The sequence below is a fragment of the Gekko japonicus genome, unplaced genomic scaffold (genome assembly GCF_001447785.1).
Source record: "Gekko japonicus isolate JY-2015 unplaced genomic scaffold, Gekko_japonicus_V1.1 scaffold1981, whole genome shotgun sequence".
NCBI lineage: Eukaryota > Metazoa > Chordata > Lepidosauria > Squamata > Gekkonidae > Gekko > Gekko japonicus.
In genome coordinates, this window is record NW_015164721.1 from 179305 (window position 1) to 192187 (window position 12883).

Here is a 12883-nt window from a genome sequence, read left to right on the forward strand (position 1 = left end):
AAAGAGTGTATTGCAGCAATCCAACCCCGAGGTTACAGAAGCATAGATCATCACAGCCAGATCAGATGAGTCTAGGTAATTAGAAAGTTGGCGAATCAGATGCAGCTGATAGAAGGTGCTCCTGGCCACCATGCCGACCTGCTTTTCAATCAGCAAGGCAGGGTCCATGAGCACCCCCAAGCTCTTAGCAAGCTCTGAAAAAGCCAACTCTGCTCCATCTAGGACCAAGTGGGTTCAGCTCCTCTAGAATGTCAGCCATCTTCTTCGTGGTCTCTGTGCATCACACCCTTGGGATACACTGCGCCTGCGCTGAACCTTCTCGGTCTGTCCAGAGGCTCAAAGCACTGGTTCAGAACCAAGGCAAACCCATTGGGAGGCTTGGATAATGAAATATAGAGCTGGGTGTCATCTGTATATTGGTGACACCCAACCCCAAAGTTCCAGACAATCTCATTCAGCAGCCTCATAGGTATATTAAAGAGCATGGGTGAGAGATTAGAACCCTGTGGCACCCCCCACAAGATAAATTCTACCCTGTTGATTCTACATCTCTGATAGAGACTGAATGATATCTATGCATGGGCAGATACCACTCTTAATTGTGGGGGTAACCATTTTTTAAAAAATAAACATGTATTTTTATTCTGCAAACCCAAGGTTTACCCTGCATTTGTAGAGTATTAACTTTACATACAGGTGTCCTCATGGCGGATTTTTAAAATATGCATTAGGGTCATTGGAAATTAGCTATATATTACATTGAGAACATATAATGCTGTAAATCCATGGTTACATTACTACAGCGTTTAGAATAAAAGGCCACTACAAGATCCGGGTTTCCCAAATGGCCACGCTTGCATTATCTTGCGATGTTCATTTCACAGAAGTATCGCTGCTTCCCCCCCCCCTCCTCCGTGGCAGAACTTTTATTGCTTTATAAAGTTTCAAAAGTACTACTGCTGAGAGGAACCACTTAACCACATCGAATTATTTTTGCAGTCCAACCACTAGGGGGGTTTGTCTTCTGCGTATGTTTGGTCAATTAATTGCATCCACCAGAGGACAGCATAGTACACGCATGTATGGCTGTGCATACATTCATGCATTAGCCAAAGTAGGAATCGTCGTCGTCATCATCATTATCATCATAAGTTTACTGCTTTTCTCACATTATCCCAGTCCCAGTAGTCTTTCTAGCAACCATGTTACCTAGGCTAGTATATCCCTATATTACAGATGGGGCAGGCAGAGATTATGATTTGATAAAGGCTGTGAGTAAATTCTAGTGACACTGTGGTGTTTGCAAAGAAATTGAATTTACCTTGCTTGCCAGATCTATTTTGCTTTGAAGCTGAAAACTCATACAGCAGGATTGATGATTCGTTTGCAGTTTATAATATGCTGTATTTCCAGTGTCTTTTGCATCTGTGCAGTTGGCAGCATTCGTTCTCACATATGAATGCTGCCAGCTGCACAGATGCAACTTCATTAGGCATCCGGCTACTGGCTGCTGCTGATACATGCTCAGGCTTTACTGGATTGCTGGAATTGATGGAAACTGTCATTTTCTCAGCTTTTCAACTCAATTTGGCAGACAGCAAAAAAACTAGAGGGCCTGTCAGTTCTGCTGAAAGCCATACTGGGGAGGGTTGCAAAAAGTAATAGGGAAAAAATAAGCCCCTGCTGGAAATTATCCCCTATTTAAAAATTCATCCCCTAAGGCAGATCAGTCTCCCCCTTCCTTTCAGAATGGTAGGGCTTTTGGCTTGACTGGGGGAATCATTCTGTGTGAATGGGCATGAGTGCACGAGGGGTGTGCATTCGGCATAAACTGACCCGGGGGGAAATCCTAAAAAATACTTTACCACTATTTGGAGGGGTATTATTTAAGTTGAATACAAATTCAGAGAATCTGATCAGCTACCGGTCCCAAATGAAATTTGGCTGAGCCCAAATAAAAGCTTATTTTTTGGGGCTTTTATTTGGAGATATTTGGCTATAACGAGGATCAACTGGGGCTGCAGGCGCTGAGAGCTCTGCGCCACCTCAACGGGCTGGGTCCTCTTGCAGCTTGGCTTAAACCGAACTGCAAGAGGAACCAGCCCAGTGTCGGCCAGGGTGGTGGAAAGCACTACCAGTCGAGGCGGTGTGGCACTCTCAGCTCCTGCTGCCCCAGCTGATCCTCTCTTGCAGCTCTGTTTAAACTGAGCTGCAAGAGGAGCTAGCCCAGGATCAGCTGAGAGCTCCCCACCACATGCGGATCCTGGGGCCAGCTTCTCCTGCAGCATGGTTTAAATCACGTCACAGGAGAAGCCCTCCAAGCCAGATCTGCATGCGGTGGGGAGAGAGAGATCTCCCCACTGCATGCAGATCCTGGGGCCAGCTTTTCCTGCAGCACAGTTTACATCACGCTGCAGGAGAAGCTAAGCCAGCCCCAGGCTTGGGCTGGCTTTTTTTAAAATCAGCATTTCTCTGGTCTATCAAACCCACTAAAATGTGAGATTTTTGAAAAACCCCGGACCCGAATACCATGCTAGTATTGGGATCCACGATTTTTCAGAAATACTAAAAAAAAAATTGGGTCCAATAGACGCGAAACGAAAAATGCTGAATATTTTTTTTGTACGCCCCTAAAGTGCACATGTTTTATGAGCATCCAAAACATATACCCATTGAAAATTCAGAAACATATGACAGGGATGCCCACAAAAATGTGAGCGCTTTTTTTTTTTCTTGAGCACAGGTGGCGTCTGCCCATCATTACTGAATCCATGGCTGAGGTAGAATGGGTACTGAAGGACTTCCTGGCTAACAGCTCAGCTTTTTAAACACTAGGGCACATGATAAATAACTTGTAAACAAGAAAGGTTAAAGGCTTTGGTTAAAACTCTGTACATTTACATTCCCTTATAAGGCCATGAACACCACTGAGTGATGTCTATTGAATGACATGTTCTAACTTGATGTTATTCCCCTCTTCCCAGCTATATGTCGGTTCCCCTGTCAGAATGGTGGCGTCTGTGAGCGGCCCAATGCATGCTCCTGTCCAGAGGGATGGATGGGCCGTCTCTGTGAAGAGCGTATGTACCCTTATCTGAATTCATTAATTTGTTATATTTGGGTCCCATATTTCCCTCCTCTTGCAGCTTGGCTTAAACCGAACTGCAAGAGGAACCAGCCCAGTGTCGGCCAGGGTGGTGGAAAGCACTACCAGTCGAGGCGGTGTGGAGCTCTCAGCTCCTGCTGCCCCAGCTGATCCTCTCTTGCAGCTCCATTTAAACTGAGCTGCAAGAGGAGCTAGCCCAGGATCAGCTGAGAGCTCCCCACCACATGCAGATCCTGGGGCCAGCTTCTCCTGCAGCATGGTTTAAATCATGTCACAGGAGAAGCCCTCCAAGCCAGATCTGCATGCGGTGGGGAGAGATCTCCCCACTGCATGCAGATCCTGGGGCCAGCTTTTCCTGCAGCACAGTTTAAATCACGCTGCAGGAGAAGCTAAGCCAGCCCCAGGCTCGGGCTGGCTTTTTTTTAAATCAGCATTTCTCTGGTCTATCGGACCCACTCAAATGTGAGATTTTTGGGAAAAAACCGGACCCGAATACCATGCTAGTATTGGGATCCACGATTTTTCAGAAATACTAAAAAAAAAATTGGGTCCAATAGACGCGAAACGAAAAATGCTGACTATTTTTTTTTGTACACCCCTAAAGTGCACATGTTTTGTGAGCATCCAAAAATATACCCATTGAAAATTCAGAAACATATGACAGGGATGCCCACAAAAATGTGAGCGCTTTTTTTTTACTTGCGCACAGGTGGCGTCTGCCCATCATTACTGAATCCATGGCTGAGGTAGAATGGGTACTGAAGGACTTCCTGGCTAACAGCTCAGCTTTTTAAACACTAGGGCACATGATAAATAACTTGTAAACAAGAAAGGTTAAAGGCTTTGGTTAAAACTCTGTACATTTACATTCCCTTATAAGGCCATGAACACCACTGAGTGATGTCTATTGAATGACATGTTCTAACTTGATGTTATTCCCCTCTTCCCAGCTATATGTCGGTTCCCCTGTCAGAATGGTGGCGTCTGTGAGCGGCCCAATGCATGCTCCTGTCCAGAGGGATGGATGGGCCGCCTCTGTGAAGAGCGTATGTACCCTTATCTGAATTCATTAATTTGTTATATTTGGATCCCTACAAGGAGAGATCCAGTATGATGCCGTAGTCAGAGTGTCAGAGTAGGGTCTGGGAGTCCCAGATTCAGGTTCCCGTTCAGCCATGAAGCTCGCTGGGTAACTTTGGACCAGCGGTCACACTATCTCGCAGACTCACATATCTCGCAGAGGTTAAAGTGAGAAAAGGAGAACTAGGTATGCCACCCTGAACTTCTTGGAGAAGGGGTGGGGTAGGATGCACACACAACAATTTTGTGAGGTGGGTGGCTTCCCTGAGGCCTCCCTGTTAGGGTTAGGGTTAGTGGCTGGTGAGTTACCACCAGAGCAGAGTTGCACAGTATAGTGCAGAGCCAAGTCCCAAAAGAGTCCAATGTCCACACAGTTAGGTGGGAAGGAATATTTACAAGGTTTTATTTACAAAAAGTCCTGTTAAGCAGTGCAGGTATACTCAAGTCCAACCGACAAAGTGCTCCGCCATACACCAACACATCAAAGAGGGAAAAGTGGACTGTACAGTGATTGCTTTTATATGTACATTAACCAATCAGCACTCTCTGCTGAGTCATTCTGAGACAGCTATCACCAAGCCAGTCAGAACCAGTTTTCTCCAGCTAATACTGCTGGCACGAAGGACTGTCAGCTGTCACTTAGATGACCATCATCTGAATCTGACACCTCATATCTTCTCACTCTGACACTCCCTTTATGTGACATAGCTATACAGGAATTTGCTTGGCGTTTCCAAACCCTAATGTTCTGTTGACCACACCACACTGGGCTGCTTGTTTGTATCACACTTGCTATACTAGGAGAGTTAATTAATCAGTATCAAAATGTATTTTGCCATAGAAGTGCTAACTAAAAAATAATAGTCATTCAGGTTAGCAAACCTTGAACAAGGAAAAGGCATGGTTTTGCATATTTGTATAGGGTTAAAACACTGGAGTCACAAATTACTGGTTACAGTAGTCAAATGGTGAGGGCACTGGACTCAGTTTCCAGATTGTTAGTTCGGATGTCTTGTTGACTCACCCAGGTTGACTTGCCTCCACCCATCTCAGCTGCCATTGAATTGTGCACACTGATTGCATTCTGTTTGCCTCCTGTGCTCCAAGTGTTTAACTGCATGGGACATTCAGAAACGAGACAGAACTGTCCTTTTAGAGAACTCCCACTTCCTTCAGATTAACAGGTGCCTTTGGCATCTGACAGGCATCAGTTCAAAAATCTGAAGGCTCATCTTCCAATAGGAAGTTTGCAATGTTGCAGTCATAAACAGGAGTTAACATTATTCAAAGGGCATTTGAAGTCAAGGGGTTTAGAAGCTTAGGACAGTGCTCTTAAATCCCAGATCCTCCCTGTCCTGTTTATGCCACTTACCACAATGCATCATCTGTCTGAAGTGGAATGACAAGCACTAGGAGTAGTAAAGGCCATAAAAAAACAAGATGCACATCACAACAGATCCCTTGCCTCCCAGGCAAGGCCAGTTCAGAGGTAAATGGCAGCCAAACACTGAAGGAGCACATGGTGACAATGTCTTCATTTGCTAGTACTTTGGCTGCTGGTGAAACAGCCTGTACCCAAAGATGTGTTGGTGGGTGGGGTCGGAATAAAACCCAAGCCTGAATTTGCACTTCAGAGAATGAAATGCAGGCAGGCTGTTGAAAGATTGCAGTCAAGTGTGTCGCAGGGAAAAAACAGTGCACTTGATGTTCCAGTTGCAAAATAAATGGAAACACGCACACACACACACACTTTTGGGACACGGAGAGGGGCTGGGTCCACAAATGACACTCTACAGTAAATGACGCTGTCCTTATCTGGAGCCATGTCTCATCAATGGAATTGATACCCAGCAGAGAAAGCAAACTAGGGCTCCTTCCAAAATAAGCATTTGTAATGCCTAATGATGTAACTTAAAAGCCTGAGGTTAACCATGTTTTATTTGAAAGTAAGTCCAGTTGATTTTGGCAGAACTTGCTTTCAAGTAAGTGTGCTAAACATTAGATTGCCGGCAAGCTACCTTAATGTTTTAAGTGCTAAGAGATTCCAGGAAGAGGGCGTTTTTCCACAGGCAACCCTAAGAATGCCTTACAATGCAATGTTTGTAAATGTAGTTAACGTGGGTAGAACGCAGGAAGATTTCTAAATCCAGTGGGCATTCTATCCAATGTAGATTTCACACTGGAATTACAGACACAAGAAGGACAAAAATAAATGTAATGGTTATTTGTGAAAACAAACTAATGATTTTAACCTTCAGCATTGGAGGTACATCTTAGAAATAAGATGTCAACTTGTGTCCCTAAAAGCCTGAATGATCTGAGAAAAAAGTTTTAAAGAACCAAAAATAATGCATGTATATGTTGCCATTCCTGACCTGGATAGCCCAGGCTAGTCTCATCTCATCAGATCTCGGAAGCTAAGCAGGGTCGGCCCTGGTCAGTATTTGAAAGGGAGACACCCCCCCATCAAGGAATACCAGGGTCATGGCATGTAAGCAGCCCATGACAAACCACCTCTGAACAGCCTCTCTTGCTTTGAAAACCCACAGGGTAGTCATAAATCAGCTGTGACTTGACACCCCCCAAAAAATGTTGTCATTAAAATGAAACATATCAGTCCCATGATTTAAAGGGTGCGACATCCCATGTTTTAAATAAATGTATTTGGAAATATGCTTTTGATCTCTGAAGGTAGCCAGAGTGCGGCAGTCAGAATGTCTTTAATCTCAGACTTGCTTTCTCCTTTGTATGTAACTATTTGTAGGCATCAGGCTAAGGCTGGCTTCAGCTCATTACCGTTCAAATAGTTTTCATTTAGATTCTTCCATTTATTGTCATTTAAAAATGGAGGTCTGTGATGTATTTACAGTGAATGATGTCTGGACTTCTGTATTTTACTTTTATGAACCATAAGGATAGAAAGAAGCCTTTCAAAACAAAACTTTAACCCCTTTCTTCCTCAAAATGGCTGCCCATTGCTGATCCGGGTTGTCAACTGGATGGGGGTAGGCTTGTCAGCCTCCAGGTGATGACTGGAGAACTCCTGGGGTTACAGCTGCTCTCCTGGTGACAGAGATCAGTTCCCCTGGGGGAAACGGCCGCTTTGGTAGGTGGGCTGTATGGCATTGTACCCCACTGAAGTCCCTCCCGTCCCCGCCCCCCCCAGGAATCCACCCCCCAAAATCTCCAGGAATTTCCCAACCTGGAGCTGGCAACCAGTGTTCCCTCTAAGCTGGGGAGTCTCGTGAGCAAAAAACTCCACTTTGTGAGCTACTGGCATTAAAGCTGCGAGTGAGTGATGTTGCTACTGCATAAATGAGTTTGCTCTGGAGCCATCCTTTCTGAGCTAAGACAAAAATGTGTGAGCCGGAGGCTAAAAAACTGTGAGCTAGCTCACACTAACCCAGCTTAGAGGGAGCACTGGTGGGGGCCCAAAATGCCTGAACAGAGAATGTTTGAATCACACACAACTAATGTGTGGTGGTAGAGAGAAGCACCATCACAGTGGCGAGCTTTGCCCTGGACCTACCTTTGTTCAGTGGAATGCATACATACAGGCTATGTGCGTACTAGGCTTACCAAGGTCACTTTGTGAGCTACTGGCATTAAAGTTGCGAGTGAGCGATGTGGCTACTGCATAAATGAGTTTGCTCTGGAGCCCCTCCTTCCTGAGCTAAGACAAAAGTCTGTGAGCTGGAGGCTAAAAAACGGTGAGCTAGCTCGCACTAACTCAGCTTAGAGGGAACACTGACTGGCAACCCTGGGGGATATACTGTCTCTTTAATAAAGCTTCCGGTAGTTGAAAGGGACAGCTGAAAGATTTCAAACTAGGGAGGGAAGTGACGCCACCTACTATTCGCCGCTGATCAATGGGTTGCTTAAAGGGACAGCTAGAGGGACCAGCTTAAAAGTTGGCACCCCGTCCCAAATATGCCCAACAAGAGTTAGAAGATGTTACTTTGGTTCTCAACCTTCCTAATGCCGCGACCCTTTAACACAGTTCCTCATGTTGTGGTGACCCCCAACCATAAAATTATTTTCGTTGCTATCATAAGACCATTGAAAATTTGTGTTTTCCGATGGTCTTAGGCAACCCCTGTGAAAGGGTCATTCGACCCCCAAAAGGGGTCACGACCCACAAGTTGAGAACCACTAGCAGAATAATAAGTCATTTCTAGCATAGCACATTAGGAGAGCAGTCCTAAGCAGGTCTACTCAGAATCTCTCTTGAGTCTATTCAGTAGGGCTTACTCCCAGGAAATTGGTTTTTGGGATTGAACCGTTTATTAAAATTGTTCCAATATAATATTTGTATTTATTAATATGGGGTATTTTTCCAGATTCATTCTCCAATCTTCTGTATGTGCGTGATGACATTTAATAATAAAAGCTATCGTTTTATTTTTCATTAGACAGTATTGGGCAGAAGGGCAACTGCAAAAACCACAAATGAATGATTGATTGAATAAATGCCTCCTAAATCCTCCACCTTCCCCTAGGATTGTGGGCTATGCCGGTGCGTTTCAATGAAGAGACGAAACAGAAGTAAAACAAAGCTTTCTTTACTGGATATAGTTCAATCACACAAGAATAATAATAAAAACCACACAAACACACAAGAACTAAGAAAAGCAAGTTAGATATCACAGCACGGTTGCATTAGCAGGAGTATCGTTGGTGGGGTATATTTACCTACGGCGTGGCTCAGCTCCTAAAACTTCCAGCTGGAGGGAGGACGGAGGGGGAGAAAATGGGGTGGAAAACACGTGAATCCAGACCAGCCGGAACACGTGGATTGACCTTAGCTGCAGACTAAGGCAAAGCGGTTTGTAGGGTTTCAGATAGAAAGCTTGGCAAGAGAGGGTCAGCAGACAAGATAGGGGTCGTAGGTATCGGAGAGGGGTAGGCTGCTTGGCCATGTTGGGTTTGATGTTTTAAAGCCTCTTGCGAGGGGGAGAGGGGTGGGCTCAAACGGATTACCAGGTAGCCCGACCCTAAAGGTCAGTGATTGGCTGTGATATCAATATTCAATCTATCGATTAACTAAAGGGGAGGTGTCTGGGCGGATGCAGGAGGTACGTGCCGGGTCACCAGTAGCACTGACGTGTCTGTTGCTATGTGTAATGGACTTCTATTGTGGTCTGGCAAGGGAGGACTTCTGATGTTAAGCTTGTCAGGTGGAGACACTTGGTCTGGGCTGGCTAATGAGTTTCTGTGTTTGATGTGCTCCCACTTGGGGAGACCCATCAACAGCCTGGCTGCCGCATTCTGCACTAGCTGCAGCTTCCAGATCTGCGACAAAGGCAGCCCCATGTAGAGAGCGTTACAGTAGTCCAGCCTTGAGGTGACCATCACATGGATCACTGTAGCCAGGTCACCGCGGTCGAGGAAGGGAACCAGCTGCCGAGCCTGCCTAAGATGGTAAAATGCAGATCTGGCAGTGGCTGCCACCTGGGCCTCCATTTTCCTGGTTCATACCCATCTCTAGTCCCCACTGGGGAGAAAAGTGGGATATAATTAAATAAATTCTTCAGACTTCTATATTTTTTGATTACCCGAGGCATGTGTCTTTTCTTCGAAGAATCTGGCTCTGTATTTGATATGTCATAGCACATTTCCTTACCTTAGTGTCATCTTAGACATAAACAGCTTTTTTACTGCTCCAGACCACTGTATTCTGCCATTTCAGTTCACATCCCAGTTCCCTTTTATATGCAAAGGAACAGACAGCTGCCTAGATCCATCAGAGTTCATGCGTTCCTGTGGTAGGAATGTCCTACAAGGAAGGTTTAAACCTGCCTACCTAATACCATGACTTGTAAGGGCCATAATGCTGTGGATGCTGTGGGGTCAGGCCACAGCTGGATTGCAGGATTCATCCAAATGAGCAACTACTTGTAGATATGTGTTCAGGGTTTGGGGTTTTTTTTGTGGTGGTTGTTGTACTTTTGGTCAAATTTGCATCTTAAACACTGGTCCTGAGAGAATTCAGCACATCGTAGTACAATATTCACAGCTACCTTACAGTATATGTTGGCGGCAATAGCTGACAGGGAAGAAATTAGCTGTCAGCCTCGGGGGGGTCCTCCGAGTGAATCAGCCCTGTGGTGCTCTCCTGAGAAACACTCTGTGTGCAGAGAACTTTGTCCAGCTTATTCAATTCTGGAGTGGTCTGTTTTCAGAATGCCCTTTCAGATATTGAAGGCTTTTTTGTGCCCTTTTGTTCCTAGTTCTCCGAAGCCTGTTGTGACACATGCTGATTTACAGTGCTGTACAAGTCTCTTTGTAGACCTGTCAAATCCATTTTCCTTTCTCTCACCCCCTCATCACAAGCAAAAAAGACCCCCACTCTGAGGCCGGCCATTCTACTTTATATCATTCTAGTTAATGGCTTTCACACACTCCATTTTCTTGGTCTAGTACAACATTTCTCAGGAGGAAGAGAATGGGCCCTCATCAGACCCATCTGGCGAGCATGAAAATAGAACTCTCTGTTTTCTAGGATTGCGAGCAGGGAATCTCAAGGGAAGGGGGCTGAATTGGCTTCTCCTGCTCAGGGTTGCCAGGTCCCCTCGTCACTGTGGCCGGGGGGGGGGGCATTGCCGGGGCGGGGAGGGGAGTCACGTGATGACATCACTTGGGGCAGGGTTTTCCCCATCAGCCAGCTGGTCCACAATGGGGAGAAGCCCCTGAAATCAAGGGCTCCCTCACCCAGACCTGGCGGCTGGCAAGCCTACCCCTGCTTTCAAAGAGTGGAGGCTGCCACCATCAACATACTCACCATCACCCGGCTTTCAAATCTCCTCAAAGCACTGGCCTGAAAATGTGTTGATTGGTCGCTGGTAGCTGAAATCAAGGGCTCCCTCACCCAGACCTGGCGGCTGGCAAGCCTACCCCTGCTTTCAAAGAGTGGAGGCTGCCACCATCAACATACTCACCATCACCTGGCTTTCAAATCTCCTCAAAGCACTGGCCTGAAAATGTGTTGATTGGTCGCTGGTAGCAACAGCTCAGCCCTAGGCGGTCTCACCGAGTAGATACAGTCCTAATGCCCTTATGCTCCAGTCCTGAGAACACTTCCCTGGAAGAAAGCCTCACTGCCTAAGATGGGACTTACTTTTGAGTAGACCTGCTTAGGGTTGTTCTCTTAGTTCTGGAATAAAATTGATCTAGTTTGCATAGCACAGAAACAGAAAGATGCCACAACATACCCATAGACAATAATTGCCATTGGTCGTTTTCAGATGAACACTGACTCAGCTCTGTTTGTGTGTGATCCTGTTTTTAGTCTTTTTTATGAATAGCTCTGGAAAAGGTTTTCCAGGTTCTTCCCATCCTTGTTCAATTATTCGGTGTCTCTATCTCCGGTTCCACTCAAGGAGTAACATGAATTAGATCTTGAGTCAGGGCCTTTTGAGTTGTGGCCCCGTGGAATCATCTACCCTCAGAACCTGACTTCTTAAGCCAAGTACAAAGAAATTAAACACTTTATTTAAACTTGCTTTTTTAAAAGACTGATAGCATTCTCACTGTATTTGTTTTGAAAACACAAGAGGACCAAGGCTTCATTGGGGCATGCACAGGTTGCCCTGTGCTCCGTGATAAAGGGCTGTTCAGCATGTGACGGGAACTGGAAAGGGGGGATGAGAGGGAGTCCACAGAAGATTTTAAATCAAAATGGGGTGGGAAGTATGATTTATTAAAGTCTGAGAACTACTGTCCTTGTATTTATTTCATCTCTCTATGCCTTTTCTCCCTGTTCTCTGTTTAGCAATTTGCATCCTGCATTGTCTGAATGGAGGTCATTGTGTGGCTCCATATCAATGCAATTGCACAGCTGGGTGGACTGGATCACGCTGCCACCAGGGTAAGCCTGTATAACCTAGAATGTACCACAAGTCAAGCATCAGCATCTAGCAAATCAAACATATGTTGAGATGATCACTGTAGCCCTGCTCACTCATTATGATTCTAGCACTCCCAGCTGGCATAATGGGAGAGTGAGTTACCTGTCCAAGTTCATGTATTGTCCAGATTTGGCATGTGCAGATGTGTACCCTCAAAAAACCCGGGCTCCTGATTGCACATACCAAAGCTGGAACATATATGCATTGCCCTATTCACGCTAAAATGGTGACCACGTGTATCAAGAGGGTCACATATAGCTAGTGCTGCTATTTTATAGCATGACATAGCTAGTGAAGCTGCAGCCACATGTGTGTTTCTTTGAAGTCCTGGATTTCTACATTTTGTTAAGTTTCTTCACAAAGCAGTACCAAAAAAGATGTATCCTGACAATTGGCAGGGAGAGTGTTGCCCTGGTTTTGCTGAAGGCCATTTTATACCTTATGTGGCAGCAAATCATGTTTTCCCACTAAACGTGCCCTCAACAGAGAGCTGAAGCGCATCTTGCTTGCCTGAGGAGCATACCTGAAAGAGAGACACGTGTGCTTCACGCATATTGAGGTGTATATTTTTTTAAAAAATGATACGTGAAAAGTCTTGAGTATTTCCTGTATACGCAACATATTGATTAGAGTATTTGTATGACTTGTCTCTTTTCCAAAAAGAAATACAGTGAAGCTTTTCTAATGAATCCCATCAAGTTCGCTCCCAGGCTTGGTGGTTTGACCAAACCTACCTACCGGTAGTTTCTGATTCTCAGTTTTAACAGGCAATCCTGCAGCATTTCTCTCC

The 12883-nt window shown here is 45.3% G+C and overlaps 1 protein-coding gene across 1 annotated transcript in view; it reads left to right on the plus strand.

Moving 5' to 3' along the window:
- Positions 1-12883, plus strand: part of SVEP1 (sushi, von Willebrand factor type A, EGF and pentraxin domain containing 1) — a 142441-nt gene that overhangs the window by 125557 nt on the left and 4001 nt on the right. Inside the window, exons 48-49 of the mRNA XM_015409584.1 lie at positions 2985-3080; positions 11958-12053. Coding sequence (XP_015265070.1) covers positions 2985-3080; positions 11958-12053 — 192 coding nt within the window. The remainder of the gene's footprint in view (positions 1-2984; positions 3081-11957; positions 12054-12883) is intronic.